The following is a 26,278-nucleotide window of genomic DNA, read 5'->3' as shown; positions in this document are numbered from 1 at the left end:
TCTGTCCTGTTCCTTGCCCCCAGCTCCACACGGTGCCATTAACTGTGAGGACCGCCTCGCACCCAAACCTCTGACCCCGATTTCCAATCTCCTGCCTTCCCCTCTCCGGAGATGTACTTTTTCAGGTTCTCCACCAGCTGCCTTCTGACTCTTTCAGTTATTCAATGGAAAGTATTGAGAGCCTAGTAATGCGGCAGGCCCTGTTCTGAGTCCTGGGGATCCAGTTGTCCGTCTGCCTCTAGAACTCTCCCCCATCGGTTCTCAGCTTCTGTTCACCCACCACCACCACCGAGAGTCTTGGCCGTGGTCTCTTGTCACCACACCGTCTCTCCTTCCAGCCTTGGAGCAGTGGGTGCCCAGCCTGTCTGTCAGAGTGTCTGTCGTGCACAGCTCTGCCTCCCTGTGCCCAGCTAAGACTCCCTCCGCCTCCTTTCTCCCCCAAACCTTGGTCGGCAGCCAGGCGACACCACGAGTTATTTCCCTATTTCCCTGCCGGGAGCTCTTGGCCCCTGAACAACTGGTTTCCTCTTGGAGTCTGGGAGGAGCAGAGCAGAGCCGGCAGGGAGTGAACCCAGACCAGGGCAGGGGACGCCTGGCGGGGGAGAAGCACAGGGGCGGGGCAGGGGTCAGCTGGAGGGTCCGAAGTAGCCAGCGCCCCAAGGAGGCCCCGGGAGACGGGAGGGGGTGAGTGTGGTGGAGGGCGGGAGGGGGGTGGGGACGGGAGGGCCACAGGGTGGAGTGGGGTGAGGGGAGCGGCCGGCCTCTCCTGTCCCCCGACCTCCGGCTCCCTCCAGGTCCTCGGCTCTGGGGGAAGCCCCTCCTTCGTCCCCCCGCGGGCCGCTCAGCCTCAGGCCCATGGCAGTGGGGTGGGGACCCACCCGGCCGCCTCGGGGGCGGGGAGAGAGGCCGGTGCCCGGATTCTGGGTGCCTACTCCCGTCCCGCCTGGCCCGCAGACTTTGAGGACCCCGGCGGCCGGAGTCCCCGTGCCAGCGCCATGAGGCCGCTCGTCGCCCTGCTGCTCCTGGGCCTGGCGGCCGGCTCGCCCCCGCTGGACGACAACAAGATCCCCAGCCTGTGCCCGGGGCACCCCGGCCTTCCCGGCACGCCGGGCCACCACGGCAGCCAGGGCCTGCCCGGCCGCGACGGCCGCGACGGCCGCGACGGCGCGCCCGGGGCTCCGGGAGAGAAAGGCGAGGGCGGGAGTCCGGGTAAGAAGGCGGCGGGGTCGCCGTCCACGGGGCGGTCCGCGCTCGTCGGGCCGAGGGTCGGGGCTCGGGGTCCCGCCAGGGGGCGCCGCCGGGCTCAGGAAGCGGGGCGCTGGGAGGGTGACGCAGCGCGTGGCGGCCGCTGCTTCGGGGACCCTCTCCTGCGGGCGGCGGGGCCCGGGGACCTGGCGGCAGGGTGGCCCTTGCCCTGGAAGCGGCGTCCGGGAGCCCCAGGCAGGGTGGGGAGAGTGCCGAGCGGCGCCCCCGACACCCCCGGCTACGGGATGGGGCACAGCCGCCACACTCGTCCTAACGGCGCCCCGCACTCCCGCAGGACTGCCGGGGCCCCGAGGGGAGCCCGGGCCGCGAGGAGAGGCGGGACCCATGGGAGCCACCGGGCCTGCGGGCGAGTGCTCTGTGCCTCCGCGCTCCGCCTTCAGCGCCAAGCGCTCCGAGAGCCGGGTGCCTCCGCTGTCGGACGCGCCCCTACCCTTCGACCGCGTGCTGGTGAACGAGCAGGGACATTACGACGCCACCACCGGCAAGTTCACCTGCCAGGTGCCCGGAGTCTACTACTTCGCGGTCCACGCCACCGTCTACCGGGCTAGCCTGCAATTCGATCTGGTCAAGAATGGCCAGTCCATCGCCTCTTTCTTCCAGTTTTTTGGGGGGTGGCCTAAACCAGCCTCGCTCTCCGGGGGCGCCATGGTAAGGCTGGAGCCGGAGGACCAGGTGTGGGTGCAGGTGGGTGTGGGTGATTACATTGGCATCTATGCCAGCATCAAGACAGACAGCACCTTCTCGGGGTTTCTGGTGTATTCTGACTGGCACAACTCCCCTGTCTTTGCTTGACACCCACTGGAAAGTGAGCTCAAGCTCTCTCACTCCTGGCAAGGAGGGTATGACACTGACAGCCACATCATCTGGGAGGGCTGGCCCCCCCCTTGGGATGTTGTGAAGGACTCCGTCCTGCTGCTGGCAGAGAACGGGGACAGAGGCTGTCTGAGATCAGGGCTGGCAGTGTGGTGCATTGGCTGGATTTCTGCCCAAAACAAAAGGAGCGCTCTGTGCTGGCAGGTGTGGGTCCCGCAGTTGTTCTGGCCCAGGACCACAGAGGTGAGGTGCCCTCTTCCTGGTGCGCTGCTTCTCTGGGTTCTCCCTTGTCCCTCCTACGCCTGGGCCCTTTTCTCAGAGATTATTCAATAAATCAAACAAAACAAAAACAACCTAGTGGCTCAGCCTTTCCTCATTGTGGTGGGGATGCCCTGGTGATGAGGATGGGGAGGAGAGAGGGAGTGATGGGGAAGATGTGCTGGGTGGTGCCCAGACAGAAGGAAGGGCTCTTGGGCTGGATGAGCCATGGGACAGGAGATACAGGGCCAGGTGAATGAGAAGCCGCTCCATAGAGCTGTCCCCTGAATTGTGTTGGTTGTGAACAGGAGTGCTTGGCTGGAGAGGGTGCTCTTCTGGCATGGGGCTCTGGCCAGCTTTTTCTGACTCAAAGATGTCATATGAACTGGGCGGGGGCTACCTTCGCCACACACTACCCTGATCAACAAAAAGGATCCCCGTGTGTGCATTTGTGACCTCTCTGGCTGCCTGCCTGGTTTCTAGATGACTGGAAAGCTATTTCTCTGTCCCCCCACGCCAGGGAAGTGGTGTGTTCCTGGGCGGCTAGAGATAAAGTAGTTTCTGAGCTGACCACAAGAGGGCGTCCCAACTCCAGAATGCAGCGATGATCCTGGGCTGCTAGGGTACTTAGGGAGAGGACGGCTATGGAGGTCTGCCAGTGTAATTCCAGATGGGGGTACAGGAAAAGGGGGTCCTTTGCTCCCAGCTCAGGAAGTTTATCTTCTCTCATAAAATGTTTATCCTCACATTAAACAGAGACTGGAAGGAGCGGAACCTCCCCTTGCTCACCTCCCTCTCTAGGGCTTGGGGGAGGGAAGAAAAGCCCTCCCCAGGCCTCCCAGCTCCAAGATGGATGTGGTGAAACCGCCCCCGCCCTCCACCGCGCTGGGCATAGCCTGGGTGGGCCGCGCCACTAAGTCTGAGGGTAGCCACAAAGCCCCTTCAAGGTTCCCCTCCTCTGACCTTCAGAAGCCAGCCCCAGCCCCACCCCCATCCCAATGACTAACAAGCCAGGGCTTGCCAGACCCACAATCAGTTCAGCCTCTCAACCCCTGAGAATGTGGAGGGGCCTCTTCTCAGTTTCTTTCTAACCTACCCTCCCTCCACACCCCCTCCACCACCCCCAACCCTGCCATCCCCACTCCACTAACCACTCAACAGCTTCCAGAAGGCTGCCCTGGCATTATGCTCCAAGATTTAACATACAATTATGCAGGAGTGTCCCCCCTCCGTCTTGCTGGGCCTGTGAGGGCAGATATGAACATGGGGACTGGGATTGGGTCCTGGACTTCAGCTCCCAGCTCTCCGCCAGGAGGCCTCACAGCCCCACTCCAGCCCAAGGGGCACAAAGACAAGCACCAGGCTCCTCCAGGGACTGGACGGTAGACTGGAGTGCAGGCAGCAGGAACCCCAAATTCCCTTCTGGGAAGAGCGGCACTAGAGAAGCTGGGAAGCCAACTCAAGGCATGGGAATGTTCCCATGCCTCTCTACCAGGGCTTCATTCTGGCAAGAGTAAAAAAGACTAGGAGGATTTTCCCAAAAGCCAGGTATGTGAGGGCACAAATTGGAGGGGGCGGAAGCTAATCCAGCAACACCTGGCATGGGCTCTCTCCAAGGTACAGTCCTCACATCCTCTCTTACCTCCTCCCCCACCAGGTCCCCTACAGACCGCAGTGACTCCAGCAGGACTGAAAGACCCTGCTGCGGACCCAGTTACTCTGACCAGCTGGTCACCCCTGTAAGGATGCACACAGAGGCCATCAGAGCTGTCAAGAGAAATTTATTCACCAGAAATTGGGCCAGACAGACCCATCTGGGTCAGACAGACCCGTCAGGGAGCTGCATACTCCTAGGATGGCCCCTTCCATATTTGGACCCTAGTGAAATGTGCAGTCTGCCCTCCCTAGTGCCAGGGAGAGACAAACAGAAGGGGAATGCCATTGTTCTCTGTGATGTGGGGAGTGAAAGGGGTAGGAGTAGAAATCTGGTTATCCCTTCTGAGGCTCCCAGTGGAGCTGGGGTGCCAGAGGGTAACATGGTCCCAAAGCCGGGTGCAGACACCCACCCCCCCAAGGGGTAAACTCTCGATCCTAGCTGTTGGATCAGGTCGGGAGGGAGCCTCATAAGATCAAGATAGGCCGAAGTGGTCACGCTAAGTGCACCTGATAGATACTATCCCCAAGGCCTACCAGTGCACAGGTGCTCTGGATCAAAGCAAAGGTTCAAGTTCATTCCAAGGCCCTTGCGTTACCAAAACATCCGAAGGACAGTGATGTGTTGTGGCTGCAGAAGCTGGGGAGGAAATGGGGAGGGGTCAGGGAGAGGACCTGCAAATCCCCAACAGAAACACCAGAAGTAGAAGGGGAGCCCCAGAGGTTGGCATCTGGATGGGCCCTGGCAAGCTGGAGGGGGTTCCACAGCAGTCTCGGGGCCTTGCATAGTGACACACTCACCACCTCTGGCATCACACAGGGGCGCATTGGGTGAGAAAAAGCTATTACCCTGCCCCACCCAGCTCACAGTCTTCCAGAGTAGCCTATCTCAATGTCCTGGACGTATGGCTTGGAGGCTCAGCATGATGGCCATGGGGGCAGGAGGGAATTCAGGCCAGGAACCAAGAGGTCAGGTGTGAAAGCTGTCCTAGTGCAGGTGGCTTCATGGAGCACAGCAGAGCGGGCAGGCAGGGAAGGAGTCTTCAGAGGTAGACATTGAGGGTCTGGAGAATGCCCCGGCGGCAGAGTGGGCAGTTGCGGTGATAGACAGGGTGGCGCATGAGGATCTCAGTGCAAGCCTGGCACAGGCACAGGTGCCGACAGGGCAGAAGCAGCACCGTCTTGCTCTGGTCCTGGCAGATGACACATTTCTTCCGCTCCTCCTGCTCCTTGAGCAACTTCCATGGGTCTTGCCCCGCTACAGACTCTTCCTCGTTGAGCCTCTCCCGGCCACGAGCAGCTGTTGCTCTGGCCATCCTGACCTCTTCTGCCTCTTCTGCCTCTGATCTGGGCCCTGCTTCGGGAAGAATGTCCTGTCGCCAGGTCCTGGCTGAGGGCACCCTCCTAGGGCCACCCTGAGGGGCCCCAGGAGCCCCTCCCCGGTTTGGCCAGGAGGCCAGCTGTAGGCTGCGGCTCCAGACTCGGCGCCAGGCCTCCAAGTCCAGTGCTAGGCGAGACAGCCGCACCACATCCTCTCGGAGCCGGTGGTAGGATGGCCGGGCGTGGAGCTGACTGAGTGCCCGGGTGGCCAGTCTCAGGGTGAGGTCCGGGTGCAACACAGTCACCATCACTGCCAGCACGCAAGCCAGCAGCACCAGGCCGGTGACGTTGACAAGCACGAAGCTGGCCAGGAGACGGGCAGCTGACGCTAGGAGCTCCAGTGCTAGCTGGCAGGGGGTCCAGAGGAGGATGGCCATGGCCACGGCACTGCTGGAAATGTGGGCTAGGAAGGCAGCTACAACGTCCGTCATCCTCCACAGCGGCCCCATCACTGCATCCCACAGGGCCAGCATCAGGGAGAAAAAGTTCTGAGTGCCAATGAGGCAGATGTTCACCAGGCTGTTGATCACGTAGGCCACCAGACTCATGGCAATGGCACAGATGTCACAGGCCTGGCGCAGCAAAGCATGGCCATTGGAGACCACATTGAGGACACCTCGGTGCAGTATCTCCCGGCTCCTCAGTGCCCCGTGAGAGGCCAGGTGCCCCAGGAGCTTTAAGCTCTCCAGGCCAGAGCAGCAGCTGTACAGCAGGGTACATAAGGCCTGCAACCCCCCAAAGGTGAACCGCACCAAGGCTTCAATCAAGGCCAGCAATGAAAGCAAGACTCCGCGGCCCAAGTGCAAAAGACTAGTCAGTACCGTGTGTGGCAGGTTGTAGATGAAGGCCAGGAGCCAGGCCAGGGAAGCCAGGAGGGAGGACACCAGCAGGAAGTTGAGGTCCAACACCAAGGTCAGCAGGTCCAGCACAAGGCCCACCCCATTCACTATCAGGTACACAGCCTCCATGATAGGGCTGTGGAGGTTAATCCAAAAGGAAGTCTGGCTCCAGGCTGAGTGGGGTGTCAAGGCTGATAATATTGGGGGGCGTCAGGGATTAATTTGGAAGGGAAGTGAGCAGTCTCCAAGCCAGGGAGAACCAAGAATCTGAGGAAGAAGTGGGTTAGAGCGGGGTGGAGTCTCAGTGGAGGGAAAGGGGGCCAGGTGCCCGTCCAGAAGTCCCGGTTTTGAAGGCGGGCTGTCTGGGAAGGAAAAGGCCAAACATCTCTAAAGTGGAGGTAAGCCCGGGCTGGAGGAGAGAGCTCAGCTTTGGAGGCCTGGTGGTGGTGAACCACGACCGGGCAGTGGGTCAGACCGAGAGGAGACCGGGAACGGATGCTTTCGGGCCGGGGCCGGGTGGGGGCGGCGCAGGCTGGGCGCGGGCTCGCGGCCCAGCTACTCAGGTACCCCTGTCCCCGCCCGGCCCCCGTCCTCTGGGCTCGCGGCGCTTTGCGTCCAAAGGGGTAGTGGGAAAGGGCGTCAGCCTCAGCAAACCCCAAACGCGGCCTCTACTCCGCTGGGCGCCGCCATCTTGTGTGCGAAGGGGTGGGGCAAAAATCTTGACGAGGAGGGCGGGACGATGAGCTCCGGCCAATCGTTGAGAAGGAACTGCAGGAAACATCGAGCACTCATTGGTCCGTTTGAACCGCGCCCAAATGTATTTACTCTCTCCAAAGGGAAGAACGGAGACAGATTGAAATCCCCGCCCCCTTGAGGCGGCGATTGGTCAGTTGACGCGCAGAAGCCGACTAGGCCCTCCTCCTAGCCCCGCCCCAAACAGAGCAGGAGTTTGGACGGGGCCAAATGCCAGTGCTGTTCTTTCTCCTGGCTCCGGGTCGTGAATTTTTTAGGTGAGAGTCGCAGGTTACTGCCTCTAAGCTGGGCTCCGGGATTGCACCGCCTCCACACCCTCCGCAGACTTCTGTCTATCCATTCGTCCTCCTTCGTTCATTCATTTAGTCTATTATTTATTGAGTTACTGCAGATATGTTGGGGATATAAAAAATGTTTCAGAGGGTGTGCCCTCAAGCGGGTCACAAGGGGGAGCACATTGTCACAGGGGATTCCCAAGATGCTGTTCCAGACTGTTTCCTTCAGCGTCATCAGCTTTTCTCGGCATCTTCAGGAGATTATCTCATTGTCATTATGACAAGGAGCCCGCAGACCAGAAATAGCTCACCCTCCTTCACTAGTCCCTATTAATTTGTTTACTTGAACATTCTAGTTCCATATCTACCCCTGGGTGGCTCTAGATTCCTCAATAAGTTATGTTTTCCTTCAATATTCAAAATATATTTGAGACCGCATCCCCAATCTGCTGGGAAAGCTGGTGTTCTCTGCTAATGCCAAGGATACTTGAGGATCTCATCCTTCCCCCTTTGTTTCAATTAACCGCTTCAATGCTTCATTTCCATCCTGGCCTGGACTCCCCGACTTCACCCACCTAACCCCAAACGCTGCCTTAATCCCTCACCCCCCAATCCGCCACTGATAGGAAGCTGAGTTATGCAGCAGCCTTTAATGAGCTGTGGCGGTCCCACCAGGGGTGACAGCACAGTGCAGAGCAAGGACTGCAGCTTCTTTCTTTCTTTCTTTCTTTCTTTCTTTTTTTAAACTTTATGTATTTATTTGACAGACAGAGATCACAAGTAATCAGAACAGCAGGCAGAGAGCGGGGGAGAAGCAGGCTCCCTGCTGAGCAGAGATCCCGATGTGGGGCTCGATCCCAGGACCCTGAGATCATGACCTGAGCCAAAGGCAGAGGCTTAACCCACTGAGCCACGCAGGCACCCCAAGGACTGCAGTTTCTAAAACTCCACTGGTTTTGCCCCAGCCTTTCTCTCACACCTGTCAGGCCCCAACTTAATATTTTCTCTGAGATGTGTTTTTCCTTCCTCTTCCTCTTGGGTTTTCCCTTCCCTTTCTGTAGCCATCAGACTCCCCACTTCCTATTTTGTTATATAATTTTACAGTATACTCTGTCTCTACCCCCAAGCCAAGATAAGCTCTAAACCACAAAATGCTAATCTCTCTAAACAAAGGAGAATAATGTAAGGATTTGTATTAGCCTCCTGCTCAGGGCATGGTCTGTTTCCGTTATTGATGCTGATGCTTTTATTGTCCAACTGTGCCTTTTCCCCCAGTTTCAAATCTTGGCGAATACACCCACCTCTCCTTCAAGATATTTGATCTCCCCACCTGTAACCTGTTCTATTCAGAAATGTTAGCTGTTCAGTGAACACCTCCTGGGTTCCTAGTCTGTCTTCCTGTAGCACTTCCTGTCAGTGGCCACTTCCTCCACGCGGGGCCCTGGACATTACCCTCTCCTGTATTCTTTATGGCCCCTCTCTACTCCCTACATGACAATTTCTGAATCTGTGCCTTCAGCCCAGCTCTTGAAAAGTTTAGGTTGCAACCATTTCCTGGACACAGACAGTGCCTGGATATCGCACTGGTGCTTCAAATTCAGCATGTCCAGGGGCACCTGGGTGGCTCAGTCAGTTAAACGTCTAGGATCGTGATCTCAGGTCCTGGGATTGAAACTCTCCTGGGGCTCCCTGCTCCGTGAGAAAAATGCTTCTCCCTCTCCCTCTGCCTCCCACTGCACCCCCGGCCACTTGTGCCTTTTCTCTGTCAAATAAATATGTAAGAACCTTTAAAAAAATTTTTTTAGAAAATGAACCGACTCCACATGTCCAAAATCAAACTCAGAAAACTTGCTGTGCCTACACTGTGTGCAGTTAACCAGCCAGCTTTCCACAGCAAGAAAAACCTTCTTGAAATGGGCAGGATCCTCTAAAATAGTATTTCTATTAGTTTGAGACCAAAACTTCCCCTCTGAGTGATCTGAGGCTCACCGAAGCCACTTTGAATGAGCTATAACTTTGATATTCAGCCACACAGGTGTGGGCAGGCAGAGGTGATGTGGGACCACAATTCTTGTGACAAATGATTTGCTGTCTTACAAAATGCTCTTCATTCTTTTTTTTTTTAATTTTATTTTTAATTTATTTATTTGATAGACAGATCACAAGTAGGCAGAGAGAGAGGAGGAAGCACGTTCCCCGCTGAACAGAGAGCAGAGATCCCAGGACCCTGAGATCATGACCTGAGCCAAAGGCAGAGGCTTTAACCCACTGAGCCACCCAGGCACCCCAATGCTCTTCATTCTTGAGCTGAAAAGGACCATGTGAACACAATGCAAAAGAAGCACTGGGATGACACCCCCTTTGAAAAAGCCAACGTACTTCCCCATGTAGCAGGATTATAAACCAACCATTCCCCTTGAGTTGACCATGGAAATGGCGGCTGGCCTTGGAGTCAAGTGGTATTGCTACTAACTTGATGACGTGTCTTTCTCCTCCAGGACTATGTTTCAGATAAGAGCCTCTTCAAACCCACAGTTGCCAAAGCAGGGGTCATCATCTATTCGGAGGCTGGAGAGAGAAGACGAAAATGTTGGTGGAAAAGAGCCGACACCAACTGACAGTAAGGAAGAAGTTCAAGTTGCTTACTAGTGTGAGTTGCAGTGATGGAGAAGAAGGTCTGCAGCCAGTTCCTAAGAAAACCGAATGCCTAGAGGTACTCTCTGTCCTTGCAGAATTTTATAATGGAAGTTGGAATGAGGAGTGGGGGGAACCAAAGCCTTCCAGCACCGGCCCCCAGGTTTCTGCTTTCTGCTGTGGTGCTAACTTAGGGATTTTGTTTCGCTCGGTGAGAGATGCTCACAGGGACCATAAAAGGGGCTTTTAGAGATGGGGGTCAAACCATGAAAGCACGTCTGAATCAGGGGTCTTGCTTGTGGTATTATGTGTACTTTCCCCGTCCCTGCTAGTGTCCCATCAAGCATTCAGTATAATCTATATTACCTCCATGGTTTTTAGAGATGGATTTTTTTCCCTTTTTAATCTAATTTTGCTTTTGACTGACGCACATCATTTTACAGTGTCCCAAAGTCAAAACTATGTTAAAAGGTACATTTGTAGGTTTGTTTTCATTCTGCCCCTGTTCACCCTGTTCCCTCCCAGCACCAGCTAAGGGCTCTGCAGATCACCAACGTACCAAAAACTGATTTCCTTGTCACTGGCCTGGCCAAACTCATAACCCTAAACATCGGCTCAGCTGACGATGCCGTTCAGGCCCAGAAAAGCCCTCTTCTGCATCCCATAATGTCCTGGAGACATGAGGTGAGTGTATCCAAATGCCACAGACAAAACCCCTGAATTTTCATGTAGGGGAGGGTTCGAGTAGCTGTAGTGCTTGGGTAAGAAATACATTAATTACCTAGTCAAATCCTCTTGCTTTTCTTCTTGTTCTAATTTATGGTTCCAGAAGTACTCAGAAAATAAGGCACTAGCTGAGGAACATTTGTTTTTTTTTTTGTTTGTTTGTTTGTTTTTAATATTTAATTTATTTATTTGACAGACAGAGATCACAAGTAGGCAGAGAGGCAGGCAGAGAGAGAGAGGAGGAAGCAGGTTCCCTGTGGAGCAGAGAGCCCGATGCGGGGCTCGATCCCAGAACCCTGGGATCATGACCCGAGCCGAAGGCAGAGGCTTTAACCCACAGAGCCACCCAGGCGCCCCCTGAGGAACATTTGTAATATTAAATCGGATTTTTTTAAATGTGTATATACGTTATCTACATGAAACACACATATGTATTTAATGGGTTTTAGCTCTGTTTTGACATAAGGAAAGGACTGGCAAAAAAAAGCACCCCATAATTTTAGGCATTGATTTAAGACACTGTTGGGGGTGGGACGCCTTGGTGGTTCAGTCGGTTAAGCATCTCTCTTTTTTTTAAAGATTTTATTTATTTATTTGACAGACAGAGATCACAGGTAGGCAGAGAGGCAGTCAGAGAGGGGGAGGGGTGGAAGGAAGCATGCCCCCTGCTGAGCAGAGAGCCCATGCAGGTCTCAATCCCAGGACCCGAGGTTTCTGACCTGAGGGATCACGACCTGAGCTAAAGGCAGAGGCTTTAAACTACTGAGCCACCCAGGCGCCCCAGCATCTGACTCTTGATCTCAGCTCAGGTCTTGATCTCAGGGTCATGAGTTCAAGCCCCATGTTGGGCTTCATGCTGGGTGTGAAACTTACTTAATTTTTTAAAAAGCGTTGTTGAGGGCGGTCAGTGATGACGAGACTATCATGGTTAGCAAAGGTAAGGGGGAATAAGGTCATTTTTTGGACCAAAAATCCGGAAGCATTTTTGTGCCGTGGCACATAGTTGAACTCATTACTAGACCTCAGCTCAGTTTGTGCTGACATGGTGGCATTCAGAACAATAGAAAGATCATATACACTGTTTTCTGTATCTGCCCAAAGAGGAAACATCTTGGAAAGACACATCACATTTGGCCTTCCTCCCTCTCTGGGACACACGATGGGAATGCCGGCTAAGTGCTGTTAAAACAGTAGATGTAATGTAGATGAGATATCAAAAGAACTTGAAGAGTTAAGCAAAACAACAGAAGATTCTCAAATAAAGAGAAAATTATGGTGTCATGGAAAATGAAATGACTCTTCAATATGCACTATTGTCAGACATATGAGATGGACTGTTGCATAATTTTTAAAATATTGAGGGACACCTGGGTGGCTCTGTCAGTTAGACATCCCACTCTTGATTTTGACTCAGGTCTGATCTCAGGGTGGTGAGGTCAAGCCCGGCTTCGTGCTGGGCATGGAGCCTGCTTAAGATTCTCAGTCTCGGGGTGCCTGGGTGGCTCCATGGGTTAAAGCCTCTGCCTTCAGCTCAGGTCATGATCCCAGGACCCTGGGATCAAGCCCTGCGTCGGGTTCTCTGCTCAGCGGGGGGCCTGCTTCCCCCCCCCCACCACCCTTCCCTCTCTCTGCCTGCCTCTCTGCCTACTTGTGATCTCTGTCAAGTAAATAAAAAAATCTTAAAAAAAAAAAGATTCTCAGTCTCCCACTCCCTCTGTCTCTCCACCCTTTCTCTCTCCTTTTCTAAAAAAAAAAAAAATATATATATATATATAGATATATATATATATATAATATTGACAAACGTTTAACCAGAAAAATCTAAATCTGTTTAGCTATTTTACTTTATTTACAATTGATGAGGCAATACCGATACATTATTTTTTCAAAGACTTCATTTATTTATTTATTTGAGTCTGCAAGACAGAGAAAGTATGAGCAGCAGGAAGGGCAGAGGGAGACACAGACTCCCCACGGAGCAAGGAGCCCAATGTGCGACTCCATCCCAGGACCCCGGGGTCATGATATGAGTCAAAGGCAGACGCTTAACCGACTGAGACACCCAGGTGCCCCTAATACATTATTATTATTATTATTATGAACGGAAGTCCATAGTTTCCATTAGTGTTGACTCTTTGTGTGGGTTTTGACAAATATGTAAGGCCACGTGTCTACCATCGAGTGTCATGTGGAATATTTTCACTGCCCTAAAAACCCCTTGTTCCACCTATTCATCCCCTCCCTCCCTCTCCCCACCCCCAGCTTCTGGCCATCACTAATATTTTTATGGTTTCCATAGTTTTGTTTTTCCCAGAACGTCAAATCATTGGAGTCTTATGGTACAGAGCCTTTTCAAATTAACTTCTTTCATGTAACAGTATGTACTCAGGGCTCCTCCGTGTCCTTCTGTGACTTGACAGCCCATTTCTAGTTATCTCTCAATAATATTACACTGCCAGCGTGCCGGGTGGCTCAGTCGTTTAAGCGTCTGCCTTTGGCTCAGGTCATGATCTCAGGGTCCTGGGATCGAGCCCCGCATCAGGCTCTCTGCTCAGCAGGGAGTCTGCTTCCTCTTCTCCCCTGCCCCTCCCCTTGCTTGTGTTCTCTCTCTCCAAATCTTGAAAAAAAATAATATTCTATTCTATGGATGTACTTCCCCGTTTATCCATTGTACTACTGAAGGACATCTCGGTTGCTGCAAGTTTTAGCAGGGATGAATAAAGCTGCTGTGCGCATCCGTGCTCATGTGTTTGCGCGGACAGAATTTTTCAGCTCATTTGGGTAAATACAAAGGAGAACGATTGCTTGATCGTACAGTAAAGAGTATGTTTCGTTTTGTAAGAAACCGCCAACTGTTTTCCAAAGTGAGCGCACTGTTCTGCATTCCCACCTGCTGTGAATGAGAGTTCCTGTCGCTCTAGGTCCTCTGTCGCTCTACGTCCTCACCAGCATCTGGTGTGGTTGGTGTTCGGAAATGTAGCCATTAGAAACGGATGTGTAGGAGTGCCTCACTGCTGCTTTAAGTAGCAATTCCCCAATGACAAATGATGTTGATATCTTTTCATATAGGTATTTGCTATCTTTATTTCTCGCTTTTTAAAAGATTTTACTTATTCAGTTAATTAGTTATTTATTTCGAGAGAGCGAGCAGTGTGAGGGGCAGAGGGAGAGGAAGAGAATCTCAAGCAGACTCCATGCTGAGCACAGAGCCCAGTGTGAGGCTGGATCCCCTGACCCCAAAGACCGTGACCTGAGCTGAAACCAGGAGTCAGATGCTTAACCCACTGAGCTAACCAGGAGCCCCTATATACTAGTTCTTTATTAGATATGTGTTTTGCAAATATTTTCTTCCTGTCTGTGGCTTGTCGTCAGTCTCTCAACAGTGTCTTCCACAAAACAGAAGTTTTTAATTTTAACAAAGTCCAACTTACCAATTTTTTTTCTTTCATGGGTCATGCCACAAAGCCATGCCAAACCCAAGATCATTTTGATTCTCTCCTCTGCCGTCAAGAAGTTTTATAGTTTAATGTTTTACACTTAGGTCCATGAGATTCATCTTTGTGAACCACGGGGGGTTTGTGTCTAGATTAATTCTTTTGCATGTAACTATCTAGTCGTTGTTTTACTTCTTGAGAGCTTAAATAGCTTCTTTTAAATTCTCAAATTTAAAAGACTTTAAGACTTTCAAAGACTTAAAACTTTCTAAAGCTAAAGAAGCTACATTCTAATAAACTTGTCAGGGAACAAACTTGACAGAACACTCTGTTAGCAAGGTTTTGGGGACGCAGGCACTCTGGTACATTGCTCGTAGGAAAGCAGAATGTCACCCACCATGGGGAGGGGGTTGGCATCATTACCTACAATATCTATATGTGCATTGTTACAAAGCTGCAGTAATCAAGACCGCGTAGTAATGGCGTAAGACAGACATTTGCAGAGACCAATAGAGAGCCCAGAAATAAACTCTGACATCCTTGCTCATGGGATCTTCAGCAGGAGTGCTCAGACCACTCAGTAGGGAAAGGACAATCTCTCCAACAAATGGTCTTGGGAAAACTGGACAGCCGTGTGCAAAAGCATGAGTTTAGACTCTTATCTTACACCATCTTCAAAAATTAACTCAAAATGGAATAAAAACCTACATATAAGACCCAAACCTATGACATTCCTAGGAGAAAACATAGAGGAAAAGTTTCATGACATTGGACTTGGCAGTGACTTCTTGAATCTGACACTGAAAGCATAAGCAGTAAAAAAAAAAAAAAAATTGGCCAAATTGGACACATTGTACACGGAGGCTCTTGTGCCTCAAGCAGCATGATCAACAGAGTAGCAAGGACGGTCTCCAGAGTGGGGGGAAAGTACTTGCGGGTCATGTATCTAATGAGGGTTGATGTCTGGAGAGCTCCTACCACTCAACGGCAGGTAATCACATGGGGGAGGGGTTCGTGCGCAAGACCAGAATGGACATGTCTCCAAAGATGATGTGCATTTGGCCAGCAGACAAATGGGGAGCAGCTTGGCATCTCTGGTCATCAGGGAGATACTAGTAGGGCTGAGGTGGGATGTCATCTTGTACCTAGTAGGACGGCTCCTAGCAAGGCAACAGAAAATAGCCAGTGTTGGCAAGGATGTGGAGAGGTTGGAGTCCTTGGGCATTCTTGGTGGGACCGTGGAGTGGTGCAACATTATAGAAAACAGTATGGATTTTCCTCAACAAATTAAAAATAGAAACATCATACAATTCAGCAACCCCACTTCTAGGAATATATGCAGAAGAATTGGAAGCAGGGTCTCAAAGAGGTATTTGCACACCCATGTTCATAGGAGCACTACTCACAAGAGCCGAGAGGTAAAAGCAAGCCAAGTGTCTGGTGATGCATAAATGTACAAATTGTGGTCTACACGTCCAATGGAATATTGTTCAACCAGAGAAACAAATGAAATTCTGATACATGCTACAGCAGGAATGAAACGTGAGATTGTTAGGCCAAGTGAAAGAAGCCGGTCGCAAAAAGATGAATATTGTGTGATCCCACTTATACCTATATAGATTTCTAGAAGCAGAAAGTAGAATAGTGATCGCTGACATCTAAGGGAAAAAGGGAAAGGAGGAGTTTTTGTTTAATGGATATAAATCTTCAGTTTTTTAAGATAAAAAAAGTTCTGGGGATCTATTTCACAAAGAATATATTTACCACTACTGAACAATAGTTAAGATGGTAGATTTTATGTCCTGTGGCTTGTTGGGTTTCTTTCTTTTTTTTTTTTTTTTTTTTTGGTTTTTTTTTTATTGTTGTTTTTACGGTAACTAAAAGCCAAAACAAAAGAAAAAAAGCTACGTATGCATTTACTCTTTGACCCAGCAATCCGGCTTCCAGGAATTTACTGTTAAGACACTTTCAACAAAACAGAAATTTATTGTAACATTATCTGTAACATTGCAAAATATTGGAAATCATCCAAAAGTCCAAACAGATTGTTTGACAAAACTATGGTAGGTAAATCCAATGGAGTACCATGCAGCTGTTACCAAAAAAAAAAAAAAGAGGACACCTGAGTGGCTCAGTCAGTTAAGCATCTGCCTTCTGCTCAGGTCATGATTCCAGAGCCCGGGGATCCCACACTGGGTTCCTTGCTCAGCAGGGGAACCTGCTTCTCCCTCTCCCTCTGCTGCTCCCCCTACTTGTGCTCTCTCGCTCTCTCTCTCTTTCAAATAAATACATTTAAAAAAATTTTTTTTAAATAAAATAAGGGGCCCCTGGGTGGCTCAGTTGGTTGGGTATCTGTCTTTGGCTCAGGTCATGATCCTGGGATCCTGGGGTCCTGGGATCGACCCTGCATCGGGCTCCCTGCCCAGCCGGGAGTCTGCTTCCCCCTCTCCTCCTCCCTCTGCCAGCCACCCTGCCTACTTTTGCTTTCTCTCCCTCTCTGTCAGATAAATAAATAAAATATTTTTTTAAGATTTTATTTATTTATTTGACACACAGAGAGAGATCACAAATAGGCAGAGAGGCAGTCAGAGAGAGGGGGAAGCAGGCTCCCCACGGAGCAGAGAGCCTGACGTGAGGCTCGATCCCAGGACCCTGAGATCATGACCTGAGCAGAAGGCAGAGGCTTTAACCCACTGAGCCACCCAGGTGCCCCAATAAAATCTTTTTTAAAAATTAAATAAATTAAATAACTAAATTAAGTTAAATTTAAATTAAATCAACAAAAATGAGAGAAAATATCCAAAACTGAAAGCAAACAGAAACAAATGAATGCAGCTATATTTCATATGAATAATATAACCGTCCAGAAAGGAGACAAGTAAGAACTAACTTTATATCCTCAGGCTGGGAAGAAAAGACTTCTTGAACTATTTTTATTAGCTTCGTGTTTTGTGGTGGTATGGGTGTAGCAAGTCTGAAATATCGCTGGGAGCCAGAGTTCTTCAGAAGAAGGGAGACATAAATATGGAATGCAGGAAGGCACGGTAGAATCCCCTGGAGCTGGGTCAGCATTGGAAGTTGCCAGCATGAACTCATGCTTTCTGACAATGTATATACTATATATGTGTCTGTGTGTGTGTTAGAACACACACATACACACATTATATATATTAGACTAGATCTAGGGGCGCCTGAGTGGCTCAATTGATTAAGTGTCTTCGGTTTGGGTCATGATCTCAGGGTCCTGGGATTGAGGCCCAAGTCAGGCTTCCTGCTCGATGAGGAGTCTGCTTCTCCCTCTCCCTCTACCCCTCCTGCTCATGCTCTCTCTCCCAAGTAAATGAATAATCTTTAAAAAAAGAATAATAGGGGCTCCTGGGTGGCTCAGTTGGTTAAGCAACTACCTTTGGCTCAGGTGATGATCCTGGAGTCCCAGGATCGAGACCCACAACAGGCTCCCAGCTCTGTGGGGAGTCTGCTTCTCCCTCTGACCTTCTCCCCTCTCATGGTCTCTCTCAAATAAATAAATAAAATCTTTTTTAAAATAATAGTTTAGATAATATTAGATTATATTATATATAACATATATTCGTTTAGATGTATTACATATGTATTATTTTACATATATTTTATATATGTGTCATCTATATTATATGTATATGATATGTACATGTTTTCCCCAGCTCTGTCCACTGAAAGAGTCTAGAAAGTTCATACCCAGTAACAAGGAGCATATCTGATGCCCAGATTTTGGTTTCTAACTACCATTTCTAACTACCATTCCCCACTAAAAAGAATTTCACAATGGGAAAATGGTTGATTACAGGACTGGGGTGTAGAAGGTACAGGGTAAACTAGGTGTACCAGAAAGAAAATAGTGCCAAAAATTATGGTGTATGGAGGAGAGAGCCCAAGAGCCTGCTCAAAGGTGGCCAAATCTGGGCTAATGTCAGCCTCAAAGTAAATAAGGACAGTAAAGGCATAAAATCCATGAAATACAGTAGGAATCTGTTAGTCTAAACTAGTAAGACAAACCAGTAAATGAGAAAGGAGAGCTCCTCTTTATAGTATGGTGCTGGCCCCTACGCAGGGAGGGAGGCTGGAGGTAGAAAATCACCATTTCAAAACTATCATAGTGAAAACTGAAAACCATTCAGGCCAAAACCATCGAGGGAGACTACCGTACGCCCTCCTTGTGTAGTTCTCTGGCCTGGGAGCATCACCATAACTGAAGCACAAGGACGCATCAGGCAAATCCAAATAATGGGACAGACAGAGCCTGGGGAACCATCACAGATGGAAGGAGAACTGAGCACTAAATGTAATGGAGAGTTCTGGATGGTGTCCCACGCTGGAGCCAAGACATGGTGGCTACAACGGACATTATTAGGACTCTTGTCAAACTGGAATATGGATCATAGAGTAGACATGTCTTGCAGCGACTTGAATCTTTTTAATTGGATAACTGTTTCGTGGTTATATAAAAGAAAGCCTTCTTGGGGCATCTCGCTGGCTCAGTCAGAGGAGTGTGCGACTCAATCTCAAGGTCATGAATTCGAGCCCCCACGGTGGGGTGTAGACATTATTAAAAAAAAATAAATAAACTTGGGGTGCCTGGGTGGCTCAGTGGGTTAAAGCCTCTGCCTTTGGCTCAGGTCATGATCCCAGGGTCCTGGGACAGAGCCCCACATCAGGTTCTCTGCTCAGCAGGGAGCCTGCTTCCTCCTCTCTCTCTGCCTGCCTCTGCCTACTTGTGATCTCTGTCAAATAAATAAATAAATAATGAACTTTTAAAAAAGAGCGAGAGGGGTGCCTGGGTGGCTCAGTCATTAGGCGTCTGCCTTCCGCTCGGGTCACTGATCCCGGGGTCCTGGGATCGAGCCCTACATCAAGCTCCCTGCTCACTGGGGAGTCTACTTCTCCCTCTCCCACTCCCTCTGCTTGTGTTCCCTTTCTAGCTGTGTCTCTATCAAATAAATAAATAAAATCTTAAATAAAAAAAAAAGAGCGAGAGAGAATAGCCTTCTTAGGAAATACTGAGGGGGTGCATGCGTGGCTCAGTGGGTTAAGCCTCTGCCTTCATCACAGGTCGTGATCTCAGGGTCCTGGGATGGAGCCCTGCATCAGGCTCTCTGCTCAGCAGAGAGCCTGCTTCCCCCTCTGTCTCTGGTTGCCTGTCTTGCCTACGTGTGATCTCTCTCCCTGTCAAATCAATTAAAGAAAAAAAAAGGATATACTGAGGTAGTAAGGGACCTAGAAGCATGATGTATGCAATCTACTCTCATGATTCATAAGAAAAATAATTATATATACATACACATATACCAAATAAAATTTCTGGGGTGGCTGGCTGACTGGCTCAGTCAGGAAAGCACGCAACCCTTGATCTCCAGGCTGTGACTTAGAGCCCCATGTTGGGTGTAGAGATTACTACAAAAAATATGAATTTTAATTTGAAGAGAGACTAAAAGAGCAACAAACGTGGTAACATGTTAATAGTACGTGGCACTAAATAAAGGGTGTAGGAGAAAAAAAATAAAGGGTATAAGAGGATTCTTTGCTATTTGGGACACCTGGCTGGCTCAGTGGGTTAAAGCCTCTGCCTTCGGCTCACGTCATAATCCCAGGATCCTGGGATCGAGCCCCTCATCGGGCTCTCTGTTCCTTGGGGAGCCTGCTTCCCCCCCAACCTGCCTCTCTGCATACTTGTGATCTCTGTCTGCCAAAAAAATAAATAAAATATATTTTTTAAAAAAGAGGATTCTCTGCTATTTGCAAATTTCTCAATGTTTGACATCATTTCAAAATAGAATTAAATGTATACATATGGAAACTAAAACAAGGAAATAAAAATGTTTGCATGACCATAAATAATAAGATGCACATGCAAATATTCCCCCAAACCAATGCCTTATACAGAGACTATCTTCTGGCCACAATCAAGTCACAATCTCAACTGAAGAGAGATTTGAAGAAATGTAGCAACAGCCTGCTTTTCGGAGTTTTCTTTATAAGGTCTCAGCCTTGAAGACTTTTTGCAAAAGTAAAACCACCACCGCCCAGGGAACAGTCAGCGGTCCTGTGTTACCATCCTACGGGGACAGATGTATCTATGCTTGCGAACATAGCATGACGTTATTGCATGAGTTATTGGCCCGTGTCGCCGCACTCCCTGCTACAGTGAGCTTCCTCCAAAGTGTCCCCTGCCTGGCTGAGCAGCGCCCTTTGTATCGCTGAGAGCCACCTGTCTTGGTTAGACGGCTCTGGGCTAAGATTCTCTCCGGACATCCCACCATTAGCGGCACATGGGGTCCGGGGGCCTAAATGCCTGTCCACAAGAGCATTTGTGTGTCATGGTGAATGCCAGAAGTGGGCCAGAATTGAAAGAATCTGCTGCTGAAGAAGACAGCGATGATGAGGTTGACCCTGTTGCTGAGCTTAGGTTTGTGCCTAGTGATAAATGAGCACTGGAGACAATGCTCCCGCAATGCGAATGCCAGGCTTCGCGTCCTGACCCCGAGGACAAAGACGGAGAAGAACACAGGAACAAGGGTGGGGGACATCTCTCCATTTTACACCTGGGAAGAAGGGTTAAGAAGGCCAAGCCACGTGGGAGAGACTAGAAGGAATGCTTTCTCTGTCTGCGAGCAGCCAGTACAACATGGCTGAAGTCCGGACAGAAGGTTCAAGAAGAGAGTATGAAGATGAGATGGAGGCAGACACCACACCCAACAGCTGCTGGACAGTTGCGGGTACAGGGGATGATCACTGGGCATGCTCGATGCGGCCGTGGGATCTGCTCATAACTAGGAAGGAACGTGATTTGTCTTCTTCTGTGGCGTGGGTGTTGATGAAAGTGTCGCTCCTTCTCCAGAATTTACCTGAACCGATTCTTGAGGTAGATTGTCCTGAGACAAAAAGCTGCCACCAGCAGAAGAAACTAGGACCTTTATTAACAAAAGGGAATTAACTTAACCAAGAAGGTACTTGTAGCTTATCACCTAACCCCAAGCTCTCTGTGTATAGGTCCCCTCTGAGCAGCCCCATAGTTCCTGCCCTCTACTCCCTGTACTTTCCATGACCTGGCAGGTGGATGTCGTGAGAAGCACAGGTGCTTGAAGGTCTAGGTAGACCGGATGGGAAGGAGGGAGGCTGCTTCCAAGATACAGGCTTTCAGAGCCTAAGGATTCCTTTCCCCTTAAGATCCTGGCCTCTGCTCATTCTTCACAGGGGTAAGGGTCTTTTTTACTAATCTGGGACCCAGATTACTTCATTCAGGCATCATCAGGGAGTCTCTTGGGAAGCATCCCAACCACATGAAATACCTCTAACGCAGATCTTTCTGACGAGCTCGCTCTTCTTTCACCGTGTTTCACCAGTCAGTACCCCTTAGGATATATCCTCTAATTTCTAACCTCTTAGGTCAGTGTCCATAACAACAAGTGAAATTACAATGAAGTCCTCAAAGTACTTCAGTGATAATTGTTTTATCTTTGTAATAGATTAACAAATCCAGGTCTTCTTTTAAAAAAAAAAATAGTAATGGAGGTGCCTGGGTGGCTCAGTGGGTTGGACCTTTGCCTTCAGCTCAGGTCATGATCTCGGGGTCCTGGGATCGAGCCCCACATCGGGCTCTCTGCACAGTGGGGGGCCTGCTTCTCCCCCACACCCCGCCTCTGCCTGCCTCTCTGCCTACTTGTGATCTCTGTCCAAAAAATAAAGAAAAATCTTTAAAAAAAAATGTATAGAGTTACCAAATCACCATGTTGTACACAATGTAACATTGTCTTGCAATGTTATTTGATCAGCTAGGATCAAATAAAAATTTTTAAAATAAAATTCTGAGGCACCTGACTGTTTCAGTGGCTTAAGCATCTGCCTTTGGCTCAGGTTATGACCCCAGGGTTCTGGAATTAGAGGCCCTCATCAGGCTCCCTGCTCAGGGAGGAGCCTGCTTCTCCCTCTGCCCCTGCCCCTGCTTGTGCTTTCTCACTCTCACTCTCCCTCAAATAAATAAATAAATAAACTCTTTAAAAAAATAAAATATATTTCTGAGGGAAAAAATTTTTAAAACATTAAAAGAGTAAAACAAGAAACACCAAGTGGACCTGGACATTGCTTTAAGAGATGGTGAAAATTGCAATATAAATGATAAAGATTAGGGGCGCCTGGGTGGCTCAGTGGGTTAAGCCGCTGCCTTCGGCTCAGGTCATGATCTCAGGGTCCTGGGATCGAGTCCCGCATTGGGCTCTCTGCTCAGCAGGGAGCCTGCTTCCTCCTCTCTCTCTGCCTGCCTCTCTGCCTACTTGTGATCTCTGTCTGTCAAATAAATAAATAAAAAATCTTTAAAAAAAATGATAAAGATTAGTATGATGAAAAAATACTTTAAACATTTTCTGGGATAAAATATTTATCATATGTAATGTCTATATAATGTCTGAACATGATAAAAGTTTATGATCCAATTCTGAATCAAAGCACATTTTTTTTAAAGATTTTATTTATTTATTGACAGAGATCTCAAGTAGGCAGAGAGGCAGGCAGAGAGACAGGGGGAAGCAGGCTCCCTGCTGAGCAGAGAGCCTGATGCAGGGCTCGATCCCAGGACCCTGGGATCATGACCTGAGCCAATGGTAGAGGCTTTAACCCACTGAGCCATCCAGGCGCCCCAAAGCACATTTTTTTTTAAGATTTTTTTATTTGAGAAAGAGTGCACCCACACACACAAGTGGGGGAAGGAGCAGAGAGAGAGAGAGAGAGAGAGAGAAGCAGATTCCCCACTGTGCACACAGCTCCATGTGGGGCTCGATCTAAGGACCCTGAGATCACAACCTGAGCCAAAACCGAGAGTCACATGCTTAACCAACTGAGCCACCCAGAACCCCCTCAAAACACTGGTTTAAAAATATTGGGAATAATTTCAGTTAGGAGCAAAGTTGCTCTAAATTGGAATGAAATTTTTAAATATCTAAGAATGAGAATAATTCAAGAAAGGTTGATTAATTTAGCATAACTGGCAACAGAATATGCACAGTGAGAAAAACTTTTATAATAACAACACAATTAGGGATTTTGCCAAAATTAAGACAAGAAATATTAATTTAATGTAATCAAACACTAATAATTTATGAGTTGTATATGACTGTATTATTCTATCCAAACATTGCTGGCCCATCATGAGAATACCCAGGCATGTGCAATAATAATTAAGTTAATTTATGGGACGCCTGGCTGGCTCAGTCGGTGGAGTATGTGACTCTTGATCTCGGGGTTGTAAGTTCGAGCTCGGCATTGGGTGTAGAGATTACTTAAACATAAAATCTTTCAAAATTAAGTTAATTTTCCTTGGGCATTTTGTTGACTTAAAGTCATACAAAAACCATCGCCTTACATATATTTTTTTAAGATTTTATTTATTCAACATACAGAGAGAGGGAACACAAGTAGGCAGAAAGGCAGGCAGAGAGAGAGGGAGAGGCAGGCTCCCTGTCGAGCAGAGAGCCCGATGCAGGGCTCGATCCCAGGACCCTGGGATCATGACCTGAGCTGAAGGCAGAGGCTTAACCCACTGAGCCACCCAGGCGCCCCTATTTTTTTTTTTATGGTGTTGTTACAAAGTGTATTTGTCAAGGTAAGGGGTTAAAGCATATTTAACTGTCAGCTTTCAAATAACTCACATATTTCAATATAGGATACGTGAGCCCTCATTTGTGCTCTGACCTGGCCCCACAAATACTGGGGATAGGACCCTTCTTCCACCTCTCCGTATAGGTAACTATTTTTACTGGCTTTGGTCCTTTTAATGTTTCTATTTGAAAGTAAGAAATATAGGTGTGTAATATATAAAATGTTCATCCATTCTTAGAGAAAAGGTAGGATTCTGCGTATAATGTTCTCTAACTAGATTTTTAATTTAAAATGATGTTCTGGCCATCACTCTATTATCAGAGAGCTTAACCGACTGAGTAACCCAGGTGCCCCCACAGTTACCTATTATTATCATGAAAATGAAGCTGGGAGGGGGTGCCTGGGTGGCTTAAGCATTAAGCGTCTGGCTCAGGTCATGATCCCAGGGTTCTGGAATCAAGCCCCACATCAAGCTCTCTGCTCAGCAGGGAGCCTGCTTCTCCCCTCTCTCTGCTTGTGCTCTCTCTCTGGCTGTGTCTTTCTCTGTGAAATAAATAAATAAAATCTTTAAAAAAAAAAAAAGAAAAGAAAACAAAGCTAGGTTTCCACTCTTCCAGGCAGCTGTCTGGGACCACGTCAAGCTGGGTTCAGTAACTGGTATATGTGCATATTTGCACCCTCGTACTTGACACTTGTATTCTAACTGTTTTCTCACTCCAAGTTCCGCAAAAACACCGACCTTGTCCTGCTTCCAGCTCCACCTTAGTACCTGCTACCCAACATCCAAACTAAGAACGATGAGACAGAAGAGGGAACTACCACCATGCCCTTGTCCTTCACATCACACCCTCTCTGTCCACATGTCGTCTCTATTTCTTTCCACCACTGTTATCACTCAGGATGAATTGGAATGTGGCCCAAGAGTCTGGCTTCTCCAACTCAACAGTACTGCTTCTCAGTCCCCCATCCTCCCACCCATTCATAAAATGAGGGAGCAATTCAAACTAGGGCCACCAGGGGGCACTGTCAGGCAAAGAAGAAATAGAGAAACGGTCTAATCCTGGGTTCCAATGGCATCACATCATCTGCCATTGCTCAAGAACCTGTAGTGGCTCCCGACTGCCTGTCTTAAGAGCCAGTTCCTCCCCTATGACCTAACTCCAGCTCATCCGCCCAGGCTGTCACATGCACGCACCCTCTACCCTGCTGAAGTTCTAGTTAGCCACATAACACTCTCTATTGAGTGCCTCTTTCTTCAGCTTCATCCCTCTGTTTGCATAAGGCTGGTGCCACAGGTGGACTTGTGGCTAGAGCTGTCCTCAAGGCACTCCAAACAAACACACAGTGGGAGCGAAAGCAGTGGGCTTGCTGTGCCAGTGTGCTCCCAAGCCATGTTGCCTAGCCTACCCTCCAGCCAGATGGCTCCTTGAAAACCCTTTATACAGAAATCCTGCCATTGTCATTGTAAATGCCTCTTTCTTCAGCTTCATCCCTCTCTCTTTGCTCCTGCTGCTTGCCCTGCCTGGAATGATGGATCCTCACTGCTCCCTCTCAAAACCCGCCTTTTCACGAAAGCCTCCCCACTTGCAGAAAGACTTTCCTAGCTAGTGCAGGCAGAGGTCCCTGTGGATGCTCCCGTTACTGATTCCCTCTTGCGTTTCCTGTTTATAAGACGTGATTCAGTGCTCGTCTATCCCCTACTTTCATTTCCGTTACATGTTTACTCGGTTCAGCTGTGAATTGTTACAGGTACATGCACTGGGTTTCAGACTTAGAGCTATCTTACTTCAAAGTTGAGTTCCTCGAGGTGATCAGAAAGTTCTGGAACTGGGCAGTCATGATGGTTGCACACTGTGAATGGACTTAATGCCACTGAGTTGCCACTTAAAATGGTCAAGAGAGTGCATTTTATGGTGTGTGTATTTTACCACAGCAAATATTTATGGGGGGCACCTGCGTGCTTCTGTTGGGCAACCAACTTCTGATTTTGGCTCAGGTTGTGACGTCAGGGTTGTGAGACTGAGTCCCACGTCAGGCTCCACGCTCAGCGCAGTCTACTTGGGATTCTCTCGTTCCCTCTCCCTCTGCCCCTTCCCCCACTCTCCCCCCCAACAATAAATAATAAGTCAAATTTTTTTTTCAAAGATTTTTATTTATTTATTTGCCAGAGAGAGAGGGAGGGAGAGAGAGCGAGCGAGCACAGGCAGACAAAGAGGCAGGCAGAGGCAGAGGGAGAAGCAGGCTCCCCGCCAAGCAAGGAGCCCGATGTGGGACTCGATCCCAGGACTCTGGGACCATGACCTGAGCCCAAGGCAGCTGCCTAACCAACCGAGCCACCCAGGCGTCCCCAAATTTTTTTTTAAAGGGGGAAATATGGAGTTTCATCCCTCACAGGCTGTATGACTTTAGACCACGTCACTCTTTTTTTTTTAATTTATTTATTTTTAAAATATTTTATTTATTTATTTGTCAGACAGAGATCACAAGTAGGCAGAGAGGCAGGCAGAGAGAGAGAGGAGGAAGCAGGCTCCCTGCTGAGCAGAGAGCCCGATGCGATGCGGGGCTCAATCCCAGGACCCTAAGATCATGCCCTGAGCTGAAGGCAGAGGTTTTAACCCAC

At 49.1% G+C, this 26,278-nt stretch overlaps 2 protein-coding genes and 1 pseudogene across 2 annotated transcripts; 2 read left to right on the top strand and 1 right to left on the bottom strand.

Moving 5' to 3' along the window:
* Positions 1-995: 995 nt before the first annotated feature.
* Positions 996-2,432, top strand: C1QTNF5 (C1q and TNF related 5). The gene is made up of 2 exons (XM_044260636.1): positions 996-1,209; positions 1,541-2,432. Exons 1-2 carry the CDS (start codon positions 996-998, stop codon positions 2,056-2,058), a joined length of 732 nt encoding a protein of 243 aa, XP_044116571.1. The 3' UTR covers positions 2,059-2,432.
* Positions 2,433-4,101: 1,669 nt separating this feature from the next.
* Positions 4,102-6,889, bottom strand: RNF26 (ring finger protein 26). The gene has a single exon (XM_044258034.1). The coding sequence runs from the start codon at positions 6,336-6,338 to the stop codon at positions 5,034-5,036; it is 1,305 nt and encodes a 434-aa protein (XP_044113969.1). The 5' UTR covers positions 6,339-6,889; the 3' UTR covers positions 4,102-5,033.
* A 7,621-nt stretch (positions 6,890-14,510) lies between these two features.
* On the top strand, positions 14,511-20,916 carry LOC122913443 (annotated as a pseudogene).
* Positions 20,917-26,278: the final 5,362 nt, after the last annotated feature.

Source organism: Neovison vison, chromosome 7 (assembly GCF_020171115.1).
Source record: "Neovison vison isolate M4711 chromosome 7, ASM_NN_V1, whole genome shotgun sequence".
NCBI classification, from domain to species: domain Eukaryota; kingdom Metazoa; phylum Chordata; class Mammalia; order Carnivora; family Mustelidae; genus Neogale; species Neogale vison.
This window is presented reverse-complemented; position numbering and strand designations above follow the sequence as displayed.